Source organism: Salarias fasciatus, chromosome 12 (assembly GCF_902148845.1).
Source record: "Salarias fasciatus chromosome 12, fSalaFa1.1, whole genome shotgun sequence".
Taxonomy (NCBI): Eukaryota; Metazoa; Chordata; class Actinopteri; order Blenniiformes; family Blenniidae; genus Salarias; species Salarias fasciatus.
The window spans coordinates 6,401,189-6,423,150 of NC_043756.1; the positions used below are offsets into that span (position 1 = coordinate 6,401,189).

At 46.4% G+C, this 21,962-nt stretch overlaps 1 protein-coding gene across 4 annotated transcripts in view; it reads left to right on the forward strand.

Moving 5' to 3' along the window:
* rimbp2b (RIMS binding protein 2b) overlaps positions 1-21,962 on the forward strand; it is a 79,074-nt gene that overhangs the window by 52,750 nt on the left and 4,362 nt on the right. For 2 of the 4 annotated variants that reach the window (XM_030103890.1, XM_030103893.1), the window contains 19 exons: positions 86-208; positions 1,584-1,688; positions 4,399-4,449; positions 4,955-4,975; positions 7,494-7,698; positions 8,434-8,582; positions 9,277-9,356; positions 10,024-10,133; positions 10,220-11,092; positions 13,841-13,992; positions 14,457-15,140; positions 15,229-15,378; positions 15,663-15,824; positions 17,269-18,045; positions 19,143-19,251; positions 19,716-19,841; positions 21,204-21,385; positions 21,489-21,657; positions 21,808-21,870. In XM_030103890.1, coding sequence (XP_029959750.1) covers positions 86-208; positions 1,584-1,688; positions 4,399-4,449; positions 4,955-4,975; positions 7,494-7,698; positions 8,434-8,582; positions 9,277-9,356; positions 10,024-10,133; positions 10,220-11,092; positions 13,841-13,992; positions 14,457-15,140; positions 15,229-15,378; positions 15,663-15,824; positions 17,269-18,045; positions 19,143-19,251; positions 19,716-19,841; positions 21,204-21,385; positions 21,489-21,657; positions 21,808-21,870 — 4,291 coding nt within the window. Of the gene's footprint in view, positions 1-85; positions 209-532; positions 552-1,583; positions 1,689-4,398; positions 4,450-4,954; positions 4,976-5,335; positions 5,537-7,493; positions 7,699-8,433; positions 8,583-9,276; positions 9,357-10,023; positions 10,134-10,219; positions 11,093-13,840; positions 13,993-14,456; positions 15,141-15,228; positions 15,379-15,662; positions 15,825-17,268; positions 18,046-19,142; positions 19,252-19,715; positions 19,842-21,203; positions 21,386-21,488; positions 21,658-21,807; positions 21,871-21,962 lie in introns of those variants that run through there. The other 2 variants (XM_030103891.1, XM_030103892.1) reach the window with 2 other exon arrangements.

The window sequence follows — 21,962 nt, forward strand, 5'->3', positions numbered from 1 at the left end:
CCACTATGAAAAGGAGAGGAAACAAGTACGTTTACCCTTGTAACCCTTGAGTTGTTCTGCTCCCTGCTTCTCTGTGTCGACACAGGTGAAATCTGAGTATGCCCAGCTCAAAGAGACCCTTGGTGCTGTGACGCAGGAGAGAGATTTAGCCCTGTGGGAGAGGAACCAGCTCCAAGGCAAACTGGAGAACCTAGAGCAGGTGCTCAAGGTAAGAACGCTCGCTCCCTGTCTCTTCAGGCTGTTTGGTGGTAGTTCATCCTTCAGGTGTTTTAACGGAGCCCAGCCCTTTACCAGTACCCACCCCTCTACCTGTGTTTCTCTGCCTCCATCTGGACGTGTTCCGCTGCTCTGTCTAACGTCCTCGACGTGTCTGTTGCCTTCCAGTGTCGTGTTGGGAGGGCTCACCAGGATCTGTGAAACAGTAGAAGCTTGGAGCAGTCTGCCCTCTTTCCTTACCTGTTTCACGCTGCCTCCCCCCCCCCTTCCTGATCTGCCCCCCTTTCCTTCCTTATTCCCACCCCCACCCCCTCTTCCCCTGCTAGATTTATAAGGTATCACTGCCATGTCTATCCGTGGGGGAGCAGCCCTGTTCAGTGCCTTTCTGAATGCTTTGTGTCCACCTCAGCGGCTGTGCTTATCCCCCCCCCCCCCCCCCCCCCCCCTCGATCTGTGAGCTGCTTACCAGACGTACGAATGGTCACGTGGCCAAAAGGCCACCGCACTGTGGAATGTAATTTATGCATGAGGCAGGACAAAGAGTTTGGCTTGCTGGTGACGGGCGGGGGCAGAAGAAGACACAGAGACCAGGCCACCCTTCATGATGATAATGTCACACACAAGTTTGATGACATTACCGAGCCCAGACATTAACTGTAACTGGCATGGAAATGTCATTTGCTTTGATTCACCTGAGAGTGTCGCTTATTATTCACACGTTATGGTGGGAGCAGTGCTGTGACTGGATGACACAGGCGCACCGTGTTATGAAGAGCCTAACATTCAGTCCCTTGTACTGTACGGCTTCCTTCGTTGTTATGGATGACCACAGACACATGAGCACGCTGCGGAGTTTGCTCACCCTTTTCATGTAACGTAAAACCCATTATTGATCACGCAAAGTCAACATCGCTGAGGACAGCTCTTTAAACAATCCCCTTGAACCCAGATTTGCAACAGGTGTTGCGTTACCTAAAGGGGGCAGCAAACCCGACTGCTCTGAACATTGTTTTGGTTCACACAGCAAGGCATCTCTAGTCCTCATCCATAAGCAGCCCTGTGCACAATCAGATCTGATCTCCTCTGCGGATCACTCGACATAAACGTGTCCTCGCGCAGCAGAGTTTATGTCCTTCTTGTTTTTAAGGATTTGAAGGTCAGCGTGCCGCTAAGCCTCTGTATGTCTGCACATGAAGCACCTTTGATGTCTTTGTGGAGTCGAAGGCTGGAGATGTGTTTTGTGTCGGCTCAGCGCCGTTGATTTTTAGTTCCACTAACAGCAGCCCTCTCTGTGCTCCCCCCCCCGCTCCACCCGACTCCGCAATCTACCCCTCCGGCTCGCCGTCCCTACACCCCCTTGTGGACAGCATATGCGCGAGGCTGCGGAGAGGAGGCAGCAGCTAGAGTTGGAGCATGAGCAGGCCTTGGCTGTACTCAATGCAAAGCAGCAGGAGATTGACCTTCTTCAGAAGGTAAGAGACCTCTGGTCGCACAACACTCACAGCACCGGAGGGCTGGGCTTTCTTGTTCGGCCGGACTCTGGCAGGTGTCAAAGAGGCGTTTGTCGAACACAAGCGCAGTGCAGCAAAGGTCAAAGCCTCGTGAAAGGCGAGAAGATGCCATATTGCTCTCCGTTGTTGATCTGTTCTTTCCCTGAGTGCGTCCTCTGAAACCTTCCCCCTTCGGCTGTCTATCACTCTCCAAACCCCCGAGTGTTCAACATTTTTTGGAGCACTCCTCCTGTTTGTTACAAGTGAGCAAATCGCACACTTAACAGCCAGAGTAGACATGGCACTTTTTTGGTGCCCTACTTTGAAAAAATAAAAATAAATAAATAAAAATGCTGGTCGCAGCTATTTGATGCTGGGGCTTCCTCTTCTGTGCACTGGAGCTGACTTTAATGTCAAAGCAAACCCAGAAATGGCTGAGATTGCTGATAGCGTGAACGTGATAGGAATTGTCACCAGTGCCGTCTCCGAGCAGTGTGCGCTCGAGCCCCGGCATCGCTGCTGCCGCTGCTGCAGCCTTCCAGCTTCACAGTCAGCCATTCACAGGCAGGAGCTCTCAGCTTCCTTCTCTCATTAGCAGAAGCTCATTACTGTCTTATCGTCCTTCAGACAGTGGCTGCGCTCTTTATTCTCCTAAATTAATTGCTCGCAAAGTAGATTTATGTAATTGTAAAGTCCACATATGCTCTCGCATTCTTCTGGAGCTTGTTGTTTTTTTTTTTTTCTCAACAGATGTTTTTGGTTTTCTGTAAGGAAAATGATGTATATTGTACTACATGTCAGTGCAGTTTCATTCTTCTCTCCTCTTGAACATAGTGACTTCCACAAATTGCGATTTAAACATTAATTTAAAGGAATACTCCACCCAAAAAACGATTTGGCCTCATTTTCTACTCACCCTCATGCTGAGAAACACTCTGGAGCACTTTTTTGACGTTTCAAATGCAGTTGGAGATGTTTGGGGATTTTCGTTGTCAACAAACAGGGACCGACAGAGCCTGACAGAAAAAATGGTCCATAAAATCCACAAAACGTTCCCATTTTCCTTCATACTGCTCGTCCACTGTAATCCAAGTGTCCTGAGCGCGTAACGTCCATAATTAATTCTTAACGAGGTCATTTAGTACATTTTAAGAGCCCAAACAGGGCGCTCTCACACAGCTCCATTGCATGTCTGCGCGCGCACCCTGAACTACGGAAGCCGCGGCAGACCAAGCCAGACGCTTGCGCGCTTTCAGCGACTACTTTTCTAAATTGCAAGCGTAGAAGAAGAAGTTCCGCTGTATATATTCTGCTGTGAGTAACCGAGCTGTGGACAATCACAAAAGTGATTGGCTACTGTTTTAAAGCTTTGAATTCGGTGTCCTGCTGAAAGGGCACAAGCGTGTTGCTTGGTCTGCCGCGGCTTCCGTAGTTCAGGGTGCGCGTGCAGACATGCAATGGAGCTGTACAGAGCGCACTGTTTGGGCTCTTAAAATGTACTAAATGACCTCGTTAAGAATTAATTATGGACGTTACGCACTCAGGACACTTGGATTACAGCTGACGAGCAGTATGAAGGAAAATGGGAACGTTTTGTGGATTTTATGGACCATTTTTTCTGTCGGGCTCTGTCGGTCCCTGTTTGTTGACAACGAAAATCCCCAAACATCTCCAACTGCATTTGAAACGTCAAAAAAGTGCTCCAGAGTGTTTCTCAGCATGAGGGTGAGTAGAAAATGAGGCCAAATCGTTTTTTGGGTGGAGTATTCCTTTAAATTGCTTTAAAGTAGTGTTTTTAAGCATGGAGCCTTTGTCTGCCGCTTTTCTTGTTTTAAACAACCATTCCTGTGAAAAAAACAAAGAGAAAAAAGTTTAATTTAACCCTAAATGAATCTGGTTTCTGTGAAACAGTTTGAAACCAGGAGTGATTTTGACATCTCTGATTCAAACAGATGGGTGATGGGTTCTCATACCAACGTTAAGGCCAGTGGCCACGTTGTTCAAAACCCTCCTGATGTTGCAGAAAGCCATTGCATGAAACTCTGTCTGAAGCCCTCTTGAAACCCTCTGCACACCAGTTCAGCTCGCCTGTTAAGTGTGCAGAGACCTGTGTGGGTGTCGGCAGCGCGAAGAGGGTCGGCGCTCGTGAATCTTATACAGCAGACCATGTCAAATGTCACTACAGAGACAATTTCTGCTCTTCAGCTGGTGGTAGAGCGGTCAGAAGAGTTATCAGTGTGTAAACAGGATTTAAAAAAAAAAACAGTAAAAAGATATAAAATTTTCTTGAGCTCGATGCTTTTTTTTTTTCTTTTTTAAATGCTTTGCTGATTTTATGAAGTTTCGTGCATGTCTGTAACTGTTGCATGTTGCACAAGTCACGACTATGATAAATAAAAATCATCTAAACCGGTGAAAATGGTGTAAGAAAAGCCATATCTTCAGTAGATTTTGTTTCGGTGTAAATTGTTTCTGATGATCGAAGAAGTCAGATGAGAGTTTTAAAAAGTGTGCGTTGCAGCCCGTTCTGGGCAGAACATGGCGCTTTCTTTTTCAACCATTTTCACCCTCAGCACCAATGAATGATTCTTAAGGTGTCTCTTTATTTCTATACTTACACACTTGGTGTTTTAAACTGAAACTAAACTGCACTATAAACTGTAATGTGAGTGAACTGCACTGTGTTTCCCAGGCTCAGGTTGAGGCTAAAAAGGAACATGAAGGCGCTGTCCATCTGTTAGAGGTGAGCGTCTGGATCGCGGGGCGGGGGAACGGGACGGACTGAATGTGTGTTTTTGTGGTTGCTGCTTGATTGTCAGGGATAAGTTAACCTGTGTGTGCTCAGCGCCATGGAGTGGCCCTCATGACCTAATTCCTGAGAAGTCCTGGCGCTTGGTCCCTTTTGCTTCAAAATCATAAACCTTAGGAGAATCTCATGGATTTTTTTTTATTTTTTTTTTTAATTTTTAAATAACCACAACATTGAATTAACTTTTAAAATGCACAATGAGGCATTAGTGATAGAAACAACCCACATTAACCTGGATAAACCTTTAAACAAGTTGACCTTAATGTCGTAGTGAAAATATGTGTGCGTGTGTGCGCGCGTGTGTGTGTGTGTCTAAAAGATTGTGATCGATTTCATGAGTGTTTTCCAGCTGTGGATGAGTGATCACATGTGTAATTGTGCTTTATTTCTTTCCTACGTCTCTTTTCATCTGTATGGGTGTGTGTTTATGCTTATACAGAACCACTTGGACAGCATGCAGGTATTTCAGATCTGCTTTTATTTGTTTACTTGATATATTTTACACCTTTTGCCAGTATAGTTAGCAGAATATGCAGCACCGGCATGTTTACTTTGGCTTAGGAGGTGATATAACGTCACATTGCAGAAGCAGTTATTCATCGCGGTCTCAGTATTGAGTTAATGCTAAACATGATGATTATGTTGCCTGGCTAGTCTCAAGATAACATAAAGCATACGTCAATTATGAGCCCATTTAATATGTGGTCATTGCTTTTTGGTTTTCAGAACAGTTCTGAGCTGCGTCAGATCTTTCTCAGCTCTGTTTCACAATTCCCGTCAAAGCAGACTCACGAGTGGAGGACTTTTTGAAAGGCTGGAACATGACTGACAGCATAAACTGGAGGTCGTTCTGACTTGATCATAAAGAAAAATTCAGCTGCACTCACTTAAGAATTGATGAAAAGACTCTGCTCGTAAAATCAAGTTACAGAATATGGATCGACGTCAGTTAAATATGAATGCCCGGGGTCTCACTCGCCGACGTCAGGTTCCCACAATCAAAGCCCATCAACACATTGAGGTGTGCTAATTTACCTTCATCAGACCAAATATGTGTGAACATATGTTTAGATATAGACGTACATAGTTACCAGACGATTAAGATAAACACAGCAAATAATTCATCAGTAAACGTTTTTGAAGGTTTAAAGTATTCATGTGTTGCACATTTTTTTTATTTCTTTTACTTTTTCAGAACATTAAAAAAGAAATAGCCTTTACATTAGATGTTAACTTCTTGAATGTAAAGTACTGTGTTTTTGTGAAAGGATGCATTTCCAGACAGGGATGAATGTGATCCTTTTTTAGCATTGCATGTATGTTATCCAGCATGTTTTATTCTCTTGTATGGTTTTTTTTTTTTTTTACACTTGTCACTTGCCATACAGCTGACAACTGTATGATGCTATTGAATTGAATAACACTTAAATTTACGAATTCCACTTCACAAAAAGCAGGAGTTCCTTTGTCGTCCGTCCGCTAACAGCATGTTGTACCCAGGAGCGCCCTGCCTGCATGAAACGAGCTCAGTGTCGTTACAGAACGGCGTAGATAGCGGCGGAGCGGTGGCGGGCGTCGCCGAGCGTTGGACAATGCTCAGAAATTTTCAGGCTGGCCTCAGTGTATTTCACAGACTCTCTGCTCCGTGATTGCTGATGAATTGCATCAGTCAACTTGTGAAATTCAACTGTAACACCTGGAATTTCTGCTACATCTGCCCAAACTCCTCTGTTCTGTTTGTGAGTGCAAGTTTGTGCAACGGCGTGTCCTGTTCTCAGAGCATAGCGGTGGTGCTATTCCACATTTTTGTTATCTCCTGAAAAGACCAAATTCAACATTAACTACCAACTTATACAGCTTATGTGGGGAAATCGGTCCTAAGTTCAGTCTTTTCAATTGATTTGACATTTTTTTTAAGACTGATGTAAACTTGGATCCTCATGACAGACTGAACGGCTCGAATGACATGAAATCTGATGTTTTCAGAGGTAATAGTCAATACGACACAGAGGGTCATAATAAAGAATACTGCCTACTCCTCTTCTTCACATTTCTGTGTTCAGAACTTTGTTATTGTCGGTAAATTTCTCCGTTTTACTTTTTTATCTGAAGCTGCTTTATATTCTTGGTCAGTTCAGGGCCGTAGTCAGTTTGCATTTGAGCAAAAAAGGAAGAATTAAGTACTAAAACCCGCAGTCTGGATGTTGCCCACTACACAAAGATATCAACAGAAATAAACATTGCATTTGCCGGGGAAAATTCTCTGCTACAGATTAGTGCACATTTGGTGCTCCACTGACTATTTACATCAGCATGATGGTGTGCAATAAGAGGGATCGACTTACGATAAATAACGCCCATGTTTATCATAATTAGGAAACATGTTTCGCTCTACAGCAGTGTGCTTTTATTTGTTTGTGGCTTATAAGCTCGCTGGAACAGGCTGCATCAGGCTTTGACAGGGATTAAATTACTGTTGTTTTTGGTCTTTTCTTCTCTTGACAATAACAAAAATATAGAATACCATCAGCTTCATCCTCTAAGACACTTTTGGTATGCACAAAGCCTTGAAACTGGATTTTTCTTTTCAGTATGATTAGCTGTAGTCGTGCATGTGATTTGTCTGATGTACTTGTGAGTAGAATTTTAAAAAAGTCATTTCGTCTGCAATGACTGACCCATGTTATAAGTCTTAAAGTAAATGTCACTCCATTTTCTATCTGTGTGTTTAGACAGTATATGTATAACACTGTATACGTAAATACTGAATATATGTGTCGTTGCAATGTGTCTGTCAGGCTCATACTGTGGTGTCCTTATTTGTTTTTCTCTTCTGTTGCTTCTCTCTTTCTTTCCCCATCTCATCTCTGCCTTTCCCATTCTGCCCATCTGTGTTCCAACTGCTTTCCTCTTTTCTCTGTCTCTCACTCCTCTCCTGATGACCCCCCCCCCCCCCCCACCGCCCCCGCCATTATCAGGCCAAAGTCCGTGAGCTGGAGGAAAAATGTCGGAGTCAGAGTGAGCAATTCAACCTCCTCTCAAAAGAGCTGGAGAAGTTCCGGCTCCAGGCTGGGAAGTTTGATATCCTCAGCACTGAACCCTTAACTGTATGTGAATCTCCGGGCTCTCCCAACAAATCCCTCTCACAGCTCCTCAATGGACTGGCTGCCCCCATAGGGAAAGGTATGTGTGTGAGCCTGTTCTGAAATTAGATTTACTGAAACTTTATGAAGGTCAAACAGGTCTTATATAACCAGCAAAGCAAAGTACTTCTGAAGCGTTTGATTGCCAGAGCTCTAAACCATGGACAGATCACCAGTCCATCACAGAACAGATACTCGTGCACAGGTAGAACATGCAGATTTGCCACAAACACGCGGAAGTGCTGAGTGAAAGTGTTTACTGCTGCTCCACCGTTCCACCAATATATTAAAGAAAGAAAAAAAAGATTTGTATTGTTTTTATCAACCGAATAAAGTAGAAGTCATTCAGGCATAATGTGATTAATCACATCTGAAATATAAAGTCTGAGAGGCTCAGCGGTAAAACAAACAGCAAATGAGAAAATCAATCAGATTGAAAAATGGCCTGAAGCTTGTTAAACATGAGCTGTTTGTTTTTCTACCTGTTTTGATGTATGCACATCGGCTTTGCTAATCAGGGATTGTTCGACGTTTGCAATGTAACGTGGATTAAATTTATATTAATTAGAAGTGTTTTGAAAAAGACGAATGCAGCACAGATAGATATTTGCTTTCCACATCCTGACTGACAAAGAAGCATGAATTAGCTTTTTGGTAATTGTTCAGTTGTGATGAATATCGCCATATTTCCAAGAAAGCATGAGCGCAATTTGATATAAGTTCTTTAATACGGCGATGTGACAAACTGATGAGAGACATTTTATTTACTCCACAGGCAATGAGGCTCCGACAAGCAGGTCTTTGATATCCGAGTTCATTCGACCTCTGCAGATCAGTGGAGACAAGCCGGAGCTCCTCTCTGTGAAGCCGACATTCCTCACTCGCGGCCGAGCCAGCAGCCCAGCGCGGGCTTTCCTCCCAGAGGTATCTCAGTGTTTGTTTGTGTTCCTTCAAAAAAAAAAAAAAAAAAAAAAATGCAACCCCTTCCAATTATCTCAACAAGAGGAGTCTTACATTACATCTTGTAATTCGATTATCGACAGGCAACAAAGAGGAACACTTTGAATATTATATTTTTTTTCCACCATATTAATCCAATTTATGTTGTCAGATTTGCAGATTGTCACCTACAAGTAGCAGAGCCAAGTTTAAGAGCATTAAGCGAGGTGAAATCACCTCCATTTCAGCCACTGACTCACTCTTACAGCGGTTATCCTTCGGCACAGGCATCCATCTGGAACGATTTTGTGAAAATGCTGATTCATTTTAATCTGGGTAATGTGTTTGGGTTGAACAAGAGTAAATCCACACATCCAATAGGATTCCCAGTTTTCCTCATGCAGCAGGACCAGTTTGGGATTAAGTAGAATAAATATTGTACACCTCATTATGCATGCCTCTTGATAAATACGGCAGATGAGAAACTTTAAAGAGAGATAAACCGTTTAAAGAAAGAGGGCAGACAGACCCCTGAACGCAAAGATCAGCCTTCTTTTGCATTTAAATTTTTCCTCTAAAAAAATCCATGTATGTATGTCCTTTAGACATTTTTGATGATTATTTTCTAGGATTGAATTTCATTTTCATTTTGATGTTTGTGCACATTTTCCCTGCCTAGATGGACAAAGAGCTCAGATCAACTACCAGGTCCAAACCACGGTTCACAGGGAAGGTTCGTCTCTGTATCGCTCGATACAGGTACATTTGGATGGGTTTTTTATTATTATTATTATTATTATTATTATTATTATTATTATTATTATTATTATTATTATTATTCTGTGCCATGTTTCAGTGCAATTTGAATGTCACTGTTTTCAAACTGATTGCAGAACCTCAAGTTTAGAAATGTAGATGGTTGAATCACTATATTATTTTTGATTTAGAGAAATGCCAAACAACAAAGTCACACAGTGCAGGAAATTGTGTGACAATTCAAAGGAAAGGGGGTCAAAAATACCGGACAGTCTGCTCTATGTAGACGAGTCATGAACAAAATCTTGTGGGGATTATTTGCTTTCTCTCAGAGCTTTAGGCCGCGGTCCTAAAGATGATTCAGTGTTTCTGTCTCTATAGAAAATTACCTGTCAGCACAAAAAATAATTGGAATCCTCAGCACACAGATATATGAAATGGGGCCAGAGCTTTCAACCCACACTGCCCTAAGCTGGCTCGTATTTGTGAAAAGTTGAATTAAAGAAAACACCAGAGAAACAAAACCTTTGTGTTTTTAAAACTGCACTCAGCAGATCAGCTTTCTTTGATCGACGGATCAAACATGCAGGAATTGAGTCAACGCTAATCCACCTGCAGGCTGATTGTAAAACGATTGTTCCTTTGAACTCATTCATGTTTTTCACTGTAGTTACAACCCTTATGATGGACCTAATGAGCATCCAGAAGCAGAGCTCCCTCTGGTGGCAGGGAAGTACCTGTATGTTTACGGAACGATGGATGAGGATGGTTTTTACGAAGGTCTGTCCTTTTCTTTTCACCCTTTAATCCCGTTTTTTAACTTCACAGCATCTCCGTCGTACCAATGATCCTTCTGTCTTCCTCAGGGGAGCTGCTTGACGGACAGCGGGGTCTCGTCCCGTCCAACTTTGTGGATTTTGTCCAAGATGAGGAAACGTCTTCTGCCCACCACAGGGACACGGTGGCCAAAGACCCGAGCTACCTCAACCACAGCAGCTTGGGGTCTCAGAGGCTGGGCGTCAGCACAGGAACGGGCACGGGCATCAGCAGCCTGCTGTCTGACGGTAAACTAGACTGTCTACGCACCAGCAGCTTCGGCATGGACCTCCTGGGCTCCTCCAGCAACGGGACGGGAACCCTGGACGTCAACATCGATGAAGTTGGTGAAGACATTGTGCCTTATCCCCGCCGCATCAACCTGATCAAACAGCTGGCCAAGAGTGTGATTATCGGCTGGGATCCCCCCGTGGTCCCGCCTGGCTGGGGCTCCATCAGTGGCTACAATGTCTTGGTGGATAAGGAGGTCCGCATGAGCGTCCCCTACGGGGGCAGGACAAAGTCTCTCATTGAAAAGCTCAATTTGGCCACGAACACGTACCGCATCTCGGTGCAGAGCATCACGGACCGGGGCCCGTCGGACGAGCTGCGCTGCACCCTGCTGGTGGGGAAAGACGTGGTGGTGGCACCGTACTACCTGCGGGTGGACAGCATCACGCAGGCTTCCGCCGAGCTCTCCTGGATGCCCAGCAACAGCAACTACAGCCACACCATCTTCCTCAACGGGGCCGAGTACGACATGGTCAAGGCTGGAGGTTACAAGTACAAGTTCTTCAACTTGAAGTCCATGACAGTTTACAAGGTGAAGGTAATCGCGCAGCCCCATCAGGTGCCTTGGCAGCTTCCAATGGATCAGAGAGAGAAGAGGGAAATCTCCGTGGAGTTCTGCACACAGCCTGCAGGTCAGCCTTCAAAATTTTACACCGTTGGCTCAATCATTTTTATTTTTCTATTTTTTTTTAAAAACCACAAAAACACAGAGGCTTGTTTCACGGCTATAGCGAAACACGGTGGTACATTTCTTGACGATGGCTCCAGGGATAACAGCATCACTCCGGTTGGTTTATCCCAGCGTGTCTGACCGAAGTACAGCATCATGAAGTTCTCTGCTGTATTTAAGCCCCAAAATCCAGTAGCTTATAGTGGGGCCATCAGTAAATGTTATTTTTCAGCAGAGCTGTGTGATGTTTTGGATGACCTGAGAGCAGCAGAGTGGTTGAGTTGAATCTGAGGCAGAAACAGAACCACTGCTGTTCAGTCGCAATCTTATTTCACCACTGAGCAAGGTTAGGTGTGATATATACTTCTCTTTAGGTCTTTTTTTTTTAACTTTTTTTCTTGTTTTTTGTTTTGCATTGGGCATTTGTCAGAACTGCACCAGGGCTGCAGGGCAGCATGACGTGTTTCATTGTGCATGCGTGGGTTTTATCCATTTACTCACACGGTCCAAAAACATGAGTTTGAGTTTACCTGTTTGTTCACGCAATCTGTCCAGAGTGTCCTCTGCCTTTATCCAACATTAGTGGTGATCAGCTCCACCTCGTATCATGAATTAAATGGATGGATTGACGGACAGTTGCCTGTTGTGGCAGAAGCAGCCAAACTCAATCTTGGATTTGTTAATGTTTCTAAAATGGTTATCTCGTAAGCTTTAAGTAAAAAAGTGGAAACATTCGCTGTTTCCTCTGGTGTGATCTCTCTTCAAAACCATTTATTTCTCAATGAAAGCTTATAATTTGCATCCAACACACCACTCTATTTACTCAGCCGCACGCTTCTCGCCCTTCACATTTACAGACATGACGAACATCTTGGTCCTTTTCATTTCTCCACAGCCGGTCTTCGACTGCCCCTCAGGATCTGTGCACGAGCTGCTGCCGTAACAAACATACATGCTAAGAAAAGAAGATTGCTGTAAGAAAATATTCGAGAAGAATCTGCTGTAAAGCACAGAGAAAAGAGAAAGAATCTCTTGCAGCCAAATTAGTGTAAATAGTAAGCATAGATCTGTGGGATTTCTGTCTCCCTGAAGGCTCGTTGTTGCTCCACTGTTGCCAGAGCGAGCTGGGATCTCGGAGGGTGGGTGTCTTGCCACAAGAATTTTTTTAGTGAGAATGCGATTGGAGTGATTTTTCATCCAGATATTTCATGTTAGAGCAATAGTTTTAAATGTGTAAATGTATGTAACTGGGTCAGGCTGGGTCCAGATATGGCAACATGTGATTTTTGCATGATTTTTGTGATTAAGTCGTCTCTATTTCCACATCGTTAAGCTGTGGAATAGAAGAAAACTTTTATAATGAAGCTAGTATATTGGGGAAATTAGAAGCAAACACGACATGAAACAGCAGTGAAAGAGGAAAGAGATAAGATGGGAGGGGGGAAAAAAAAAAGCGCTGACGTTTGAACTGACATTTTCTGCTGGCAGCTGATGTGGCCACATGCTGAGAGTTCATTAAATGATCTATCTATTGAACATGTTAATTAGAGACATCTGAAATAGTCTCAGTATTGGCGGCAGACGACTGTTGTCAATAAGAATGACAGTGTCTGGAAGTGCTATATCGGGCCTTCGCACCCAGCATGTGCTCCTCAAACAAGTTACTTCATTAGTCCCCAGCGAATCGTTTTTATTACTTTTAGTCACGCAGCGCAGCCGTCACATCACCGAGGTATCAACAACCCCTGTTTGAGTGCAATATTAATGAAAGTAGCTCCTCCAAAATATTCATTTATACACTTGTTTTATTTCTCAGCAGGGCTCTTTGTAACGGAGGCAGTTTAGAAATGAAAAGAGGAAATTAAATCCCCCAAACAGCTATTGCTGCTTTTTTTTTTTTTTTTTTTTTTTTCCTGGCCAAACGTTGTTGTCTTCTGACAGTCCGTGAAGAAACGTGATTAAGATTTCACTGATTCTCGGACGCTCGGACGACTGCGCGGTTGTGGCGTGCAGATACTGCTGACTGCATCTGCTCTGCTCGGGCCTGCTCGCTGTGACTTGCAGGTGAGCAGCAGCCCTGCACAGATGGGTATGTTGTTTAGTATGCAGGAAGCGATGACAGATTGTGAAAATCGCATACGGCGAGGTTTTTTTTTTTTTTTTTTCCTTATTTTTTTCTGATGCTCCATAGAAAATTGTCAGCAGGGATCTGGCAACAGGATATTGCTGTACATACACTCGTAGCTGAATGTTAGCAAACTGAGCTTTTGCAGCCAATGGAACACCTGCGCCCGATTCGCATATGAATGAGCCTTCAGATGCAAAACATGAACCTGCACAGAGACGGGTGTAAATAAAACAAGAACACTGACAAGCAGAATGCAAATGAATGTATTTGAATTGCTGCGTAATACCAGATATAATTTACTTTTAGCAAATAAAAAGTACACTAAGAGCCACTTAGAATTTAGTACCATTAATGTATATTAGATTATTTAATGCTGATACGATGAAGTGATATTACAGTCTTAAATCTACAAAAAAGTAGTAAAATATCATACTCCCATCATGTTGTATGTTGTCAACTTCTCTGAATTGAGGTATTAAGGCCCAAAATACCAAGGTAGAACACCCAGTTTGATTAAATAATAGGAAATGTGGTGTGAAATCGTCTTCTCTCTCCTTACCCAGTGTGTGTTGTCTCCCCCAGGACCCCCGCTCCCTCCCCAGGAAGTGCAGGTCCAGTGTGGTCAGACGCCGGGTGTCCTCCAGGTCAGGTGGAAGCCGCCGCCCCTGACGCCTTCAGGGACCTCCAATGGGGCCAGCGTGATCGGCTACGCCGTCTGCACAAAGGGGCAAAAGGTGTCAAAGTCTGAACAGGTTTTGTGATTTGTTGAGGGTGCAGCTGTGTGGAGGGGCGGCAGCCTCCTCCGTCCTCCGTGGTTTCTACTGTGAACAGTGCTCTGTTGCCATCTTCTGGAGGAATGATTAAATACTGATATCCAGCCTGGGGATGAGCAGTGGAACACAGATTGGCAAGGATATGGTTAAATCAATGTATTTGTAGGTTCAGACAAAGGTTTGATCATTCTCTAACAGATTTCATTTAAGTATTCAGTGTTTTACAGCTGCAAGACTTCATATCTGTGTGTCACAAAAGCTTAGAGGTGATTTTCAGTGTTTAGAAAAACAGGTGTTTCTTTAAAATCTCAGATTATCACCTCAGAATGCTCCATATTATTGCTCTGTATGCATGCATACAGGCAGAGATGATGTTCTATGTTGCCCTCTTGGTGAGACCCTCTTGCTTTGTTTTGTGACTGCAGATAGCAGAGGTCTTGTACCCCACAGCGGACTATGTGACGGTGGAGCTGAACAGGATTCAGTGTCTGGAGGCCAGGGAAGTCATAGTAAGGACGTTGTCGACACAAGGAGAGTCCCAGGACTCGCCCGTGGCCGTCATCCCGCACAACCTTCTGGGCTCTCCACACCTCTCCCGCAGAACTACAGCGCCCCCGCTCGCAATGCAGCACCCCCCGCCCCACGCGGTGCACTCCCAAACCCACCCACCGTACCCGTCCACGTACCCGCCCAACCATCCGCAGCCCCACATGCAGCCTCTGCCCCGAGCCCAGCCCCACACGCTGCCCCACGCACAGCCGCACTCGCAGCCCGTCCGCCACCCGCCCCCTGCCCCCCCTCCCCCCGCCCACCCCCAGCCTCATTTCCAGCGCCACCCCATGCCCAAGTCCAAACCATTAGTAAGTGCCAGAGAGCCAGATACCAAAGAGCATGAGGTGGGTCTGCGGCCGGCCCAGCCCTGGGAGCGATCGCCCTCTCCGCTGCCCCCCATGCGCGGGTCCACCCTGGAGCCGCCGCACTTCCCGCCACGGCGATCGCCCTCTCCTCAGAGGATCCTGCCGCAGCCTCAGGGAGTCCCCATCCCCAACACCATCGCCAAGGCCATGGCCAGGGAAGCTGCCCAGAGAGTGTTTGCCGAGGGCAATCGGGTACGTGACGATGCTGGGTTCAATTCAATTTTGAGTTATTTTTATATTTGTCTTTTAAAAAAAAACCAACTTTTTATCTCTTTACCAGGTTGAGAAAAGGAACATCTTTAGTGAGCGAGGTAACGCCTTGCATCCACTCAACTCTGACGAAGAGGAGGACGGATACGATTCGCCTCACGCGAGGAGGAAAGGAGCCTCGGTGGATGAATTTCTCAGAGGCTCAGAACTGGGCAGACAGGTACTTGAGAGAAAGCAGGACCGGCTCTCAGCCTGCCAGCGCATGAACATGTCTCTTTGCTGGATGTGAAATCAGTCACCTGCTGTTGTACAAGACTCAGACTAAATGATTTAGATCACGTTGATGTGGACTTCTGTAGGTATGAATTTTACAAAATGAGAAAGTGTTAAACAATATCTTGACAACGCGCCTGGATCAACAACCGTCCAGTTGTATTTGCTTTAAAGCTACTGGTTACTGGTTGTTGAGCTTCCGTGCACCTCGCTGTCCGCTGTCTCTCCCAGCACCATCACCACCACTACAGCCACAGCGAGGAGTACCACACCGAGAGCAGCCGGGGCTCCGACCTGTCCGACATCATGGAGGAGGACGAGGAGGACCTTTACTCAGAGATGCAGCTGGAGGAGGGCCGCAGGCGCAGCATCAACTCTCACAACACTCTGAAGGTACACACCCGGCACCCCTCCGGTCGGTGGGAAGGGTGGATGGAGGGCGGGGAGAGCGAGGGGGGGGACATCAACCTGCTGAACACTCACAAACGCAACACCCAGACACTCCCAAGCAGCCTCTCCACCCCGGCCTGCTCCTCCACCACTGCTTGAACATCCCAGGCTGAGCTCACGACATGGCTGCGAACGCACAGCCTCACAAGTTTGCATGTGAGAAGTTAAAGGCGTAGACTGAGAGCAGAATGTTGGTTTGCATTGCATTTTGATGCCGTGTTACATTTCCCTCGAGTAGCGTTAAAATGCCACGGTCAAATGTTAGCCAGAAGATGACGTGCAAATAACAATGATGATAACATACTGTACTGTATCAAAGGGTCATGGCATATCAAGTGCATATGGGAATCTCATTTAAGTGAGTACTTAAATGGAAATATTCACGTTTTGGTTGTGTCTGTCATGTCCCGGCGTTTGATTTTATCTTTAATGTCGACATTGTTGCTACATGATTCTGTCCTCATTTGGTTTGTCACTGAGGATGTGTGAATGTAGAGACACTCTGACAAATCAAAGGAAACCAAGTCTGAAAAGAGAATCTTTGGTTGCTGATTGGGTCTCTGTGTTGTTGCAGTGTTGCTGTCAGGCATAAATACTGCAGTTTGGTTAGTCTGGTTAAACCCGCTCCTGTCCTGCTGAATGTGTACTTAATGTGATGTTTGTCAGGGGTATATATTGGTGTATTCTGGTTTTACATACACCAATACACTATCTCTTTTTTGTCATTGACATCTATTTGTAAGTCAGTGTTGCACATTTTACGTCCTTCATCAATGTTTGGGAAAAATAAAGTTCACTGAATTCATAAATTAATGCTGTGAAAGAAAGAATCTGGGGTAAATTGTTAGATTTGTTTTATTGTTTGCTGTGATTTGTGTGAACACAGGAAGAAGTTGGTGTGTGTGTGTCGTGTGTTTCAGTGTGTCCATCATGGCTGATTCTTTCACTCGCTCAGCTTCACTTTGTTCGTGTTTTGCTTTTTTTAAAAAAAATTCATCTACAGTTTTGAGTTCACCCCCACGCGTGGCACTAACTCAGCGTCTCTCGTGTGTCTTCGGAATATTTCCACGCTCCACCTCTGTGCCCACTTTTTTTTTTATCGCTCCATCCTAGAGCCTTGACAGATTCCTGTTCAGAGCATGCCATTTCCTCCTCACGGAATGAGACTGCATGTCTTACTACATTGCCACAAATAACTAATTCTGTCTTTATTTTGTCTTTCCCCCCCATTTGTTCTATTCACATACTGTGTTGTTTCCTGCCTGTGCTAAAACCTTCGAAAAAAACTATTCAAACCCCCTCCCGTCACAAAACTCTAAACTGAACATTTTGCCTTGAACTGACTTTCAATGAACTGTGAAATTGTGCCTCCTGCTCGTGACTGAAGGCGTATTACAAGCGTCAGGACTTAGCCGAGGAGAGGGACTGCTGGGATCTGCAGAGGGAGGTGGTGAAGCAGAAGTCGCTGCGCAGCAAGCGTCTCCACAGCATCCCCGAGGTGGCCGAGGAAGAGTCGGACGGCGTGGACGGCATGGGCCAGCGCCTGAGCTTCGGAGACGGCGGCCGACCGGGGACGCCTCACACCCAGCGCAGGATGTACGCCCAGGACGCTCACGCCCGCAACCATCTGGCCCCCGGGAAGAGCTCCCGCCTGCAGCGCCAGCGGTCCTCCCCCCGCTTCACCGACAGCCGCTACTGCTACGGCGCCGACGACCGCAGCCTGGGGCGCCCCAACCGCCAGAACACCAAGAGTCCCGACAGCGGCCTGGACTGCGGCAGCGAGGAAGAAGGCTCCCTGGGAAGAGGCCACCGAGGGTACTACGCACACGGGAGCCCCATGCGGGGGCCCGTGCGCATCATCCACTGCGAGGGCCCGGTGGAGAGGCGGGCGCTGGCCATGGGCCGCAAAAGAACTCTGACCCGGCAGTGCAGCGTGGAGGAGGAGTTCTCTGACGCCCCATTGACCTCTGCCAAGTCGGTTCATACGGGTGACTTTAGGAACAGGGAGCACTTCGGGCCCGGCCGGGACTCCGGCTCACGAAACTACTCCAGGGAAGGGGCCCTGAGCGAGGGCAGGCTGAACGAGCTGGACAGGGTCTATTACAGCCCCCACAGGGAGGCTAGGGCGCAGTCTTTGTCCAGGCTCAACCGGGACCAGCCGCTGGTGTGTGATTCAGACTTTCTGCTGTACTTTCCATCAGCAAGCTGAAGCCATTCCGTTTTCTTAATGTTGTCCTTTTTGTTTGTACGTTGATGAAGAACTCCCTTTCCTTTCATTTGGCATTTCCTTTCCTCATTATTTGCAATTTATCACCTGTTCATTCAGTCTGATTTGGTGTTTTATTTTGTGTGAATTACGTTGCTTGTATTCTGACTGTTAGGTGGATTTTTTAAATCTTTCAATTACCTAAAGGCCATTTTACTCAAGTTTTGACTTCTCATGTCTCGGAGGGGAAAGGCTGTGTCTGCAGGACAGTGTCTGCTCCCGTCTCCTCCTCCCTCGCCCGTGCCTTCTCTCGACCAGATGCCAGCTTCATATGTTGCTCCCCATGCCTCGCCATCCAGAAACTGCAGCTGTGACGCGCAGCCTCGTACTGGGACTCCGTTTCAGCATCTCTTACTTTTCACTGCTTCACAGATATTCGCTTTCAATCCATTCACATCATCTTCAGCTTCTCTCTTTGAAAGTTTGGCTTCTTCATTGAAAGTTTTTTTTTTTTTGCAGATCACCTTGATTGTTCTAATGGAGCTGAAGCTTTTAGGAGCTTCGCTCTTCATTATTACATCTTTCACCATTTTTGATCACACTCGCTCGCCGCCTCTGTTCTTCATCCAGTCATTCGCTCTTCCTTTGCATCTTTTCTCTGTCACTTCCATCACTTCCGCCTTCATGTGCTGCATTTTCTCATCACGGAGCTGACATGCACAGAACAAAACCGACCCAACAAATGGTCTTTAGCTAAACATCTGACCCGTCCTGAACCCCCGTCCATGTTGTTGTGTGAGGGATTGATTTGATTTGTTGGGGTTTATTGTTTCTTTTCTTTCTTTCTTTTTTTTTTTAACTATTATTTTTGCTTTCCTAAGGACAAATGGAAGCTACATCATTTGCTCTTATGGATTTTCAGTTGTTTTAACAAGATTGTTGGATTTTTTTTTTCTCTTTTCCTTTTTTAAACATGGTTTTAAATGTTTACATGTTTTCGCTCTTGGTGTGGTTTGTCGCTCTAACCTCTTCTCTGGTGTGTTTCTACTCTAAAGATCATTGGGAACTCACCGTCACACGGCAGCGCGGACCGCCTGGACCACTCGGGGAGGAGGCCGGTTCACATCGGCACCCCTCCTCAGCGACGACCCATCCCGTCCATTGGTTAGTGAGGTCTCCACACCAGGATCTCCACCCGCAGGGCCACTGATGTTTGTGCTGTTTATACCATGTCTCCTCCTTCCCCACATGAGCCGAGCTGTACATTTCTCCCCATAGAGCTTAGCAACCACGTAGATCCTTTTCTTCTAGCTGCCCATTCTCATGAGCTGGATTCACCAAATACTCACATGCAGGAACGTTAACTCAGACACTCTCCCTACGTCTGCGTTCACTGCGGGCTAACATGTTTATCCCCGGATCTGACCATACCGCAAACAGTTGCAACCATTGCTGTTTTACACCCAGCGGCTCCAGAGTGAAGCTGGTTGCCTTGTAACACCCCCTCCCACCTCAGGGCAACCTCACCATCCTACTGTCTCAGCATGAGGGAATGGGCCATGGGGTGGAGCAGACTGTGTGAATGCGGGGATCTCTGACCGTAACGTTGTGATTGGTGTCTTCTGTAGAGATCACCATGGACAGTAACAGTGAGGGGAGTGAGGGGAACCTCTCACCCGTCAAGGAGGATGTTTACTATGGCAGTGTAGCTCGGCGCAGGATATGGCGATCTATGTCGTCAGAGGATCAATATGGTATGTGGTGCAGCTTCTCTCCAAGATGACAATTCACCTTTAAAATGCAGGAATGAGGCTAAGAGTTGCTCCTGAACACATGCAGCTGGAAAGTTAGCTGCTTTTCTTTAGTTTAGCGCAGCTTAGCTGAAAAAAAAAAAAAGCTGACGGGGAACGTCAACGCTGGCCACTTCTTTTTTGTCCCTGAGAATGAAAACCCCTCCCTTCCCCTGTACTCCCACACCCTCAGTCCCAAGACTCCCCAACCCCACCCACTCTTCCCGCTCACCCTCCATCCCCGGGCCACTCTCCACCCCACTGCAGCATAGACCACCCTCCCCCCTAACTGCCTCCTCTTTTCCTTCTCCTCCCACCTTTATCCGACGGGGCCAGTTTCCTTTGAGTTTGCATGACCTGTTTACAGAGCAGTGAGAAGGAAAGACACATTACTGGATGAATTTGTGCATTCTTGCCTTGTTGGTGTCACTCGGTTGCATATCCATTGACCCTACCATCAAAATCAAACACGTTTCTACACTGTTGACGTACATTTTGCATCCTCAAAAGAAAAAAAAAAGGGCATATTAGAGATGCTCATTGAGTAGTTGTTGCAGTATCCTTGAGCCATTATTCAGACTTACAATCTGCCATTGAAACATTCAACATGGTGATCCATGAGAAGCATGGGGAGCTGATATCAGGTTCATCCCTTCCCCCCTCACTGTCCCTGATATCTGCCTTGCCAGGAACTCCTGGGGCGTTTGATGTGTTTTCTCCTCCTTTGCCCGTCTGTCCGCTGCACATTGTTCCCAGATGTGGCCTGAACGCATGACATGTAGGAATGCTCTTCTCGTCGTGTGTTCCCCCCCCCCCCCCCCCCCCCCCCGGGAAAAGCATGCATGTTGATCAGCCTCTGCGAGATCAGGCCGTGAAACAGCAATGAACAATAGTGCAGTGTTACGTGTGTCCTCCTGGTGTGCACAGTCATTCGATCCCCCCCCCCCCCCCCCTTGCACCTCAAAAGCTGCTTGACATGTGTTCCCTGTCTGTGCCGTGCTGTACTGTGCTCTGTGATATTTGGTAACACGCCAGCAAGCGGAGATGTGTGAACAAAGAGCCCCACTGTGTTACGACCAGCAGCGCTGTGAAAGCGCCGCTCGCTTTTTAGCCGGCGGACCCGGCGGAGGCGGCGCTTTTCCGAGCGACGCGAATTAAAAGAGCAATGACGGCAATCGATTCCCGGCTCTTTTTTCACACGTGCATCTCATCGCCCGATCCCCTGTCAGCTCTAACAAAGAGACGTCTTCTGCTCTCGTTGCCTCTTGCAGCCAGCGTGGCTGTATAAGGCTGGTAGTAGCAGCAGAGGCCTCCTCTCTGTTTCAGACGGCTACGGCGGGCGCAGGCACGGGCGCGGACGGCGGTCCCCGGATTACTACGAGGAGTCGGAGCCGGAGGAGCTGACCCGGGTGTTCGTGGCTCTGTTCGACTACGACCCGCTGTCCATGTCTCCAAACCCGGACGCCGCCGATGAGGAGCTGCCCTTCAAGGAGGGACAGATCATCAAGGTGTGGCGTCTCGCTTGACTCTAAATGGAAAATAACCACGTGAATAACTGTGTCTTCTTTTTGTCGTTGAGCATCTTCTTCTGATCTTTCCTCGTTGTTTCAGGTGTTTGGGAATAAAGACACGGATGGCTTCTACAGGGCGGAGATCCGGGACCGAGTGGGTCTCATCCCCTGCAACATGGTCTCTGAGATCCAGACGGAGGACGATGAGATGATGGACCAGCTGCTGAAGCAGGGCTTTCTCCCGCTCAACACTCCTGTGGAGAAGCTCGGTGAGGGAGGCCAGATTTTCTTCCTCGCTTCACTTTCCTCTCTTTTTTTATCTCCTTGTGTGTCCGGCCGGCTAGTTTAATGCTCTCCTCTCACTGACTCACGTCTCTCTTCTTCTGCTTTTCCCACTTAACTACGCTTCTTCTGTGTAGTGAACTGTGACCGTTTCAAAGATGGCCGCTCAATAAATCGCAGATCCAGAAAGTCTAAGAGAGGTCCGTGTCCAGTCCACTCTCTGCTTCAGCTTTACTACTTTCCTCTTTCCTTACCTGTTTTCTTTAAACTGCGAGCTTGTTGCTATTTCTGG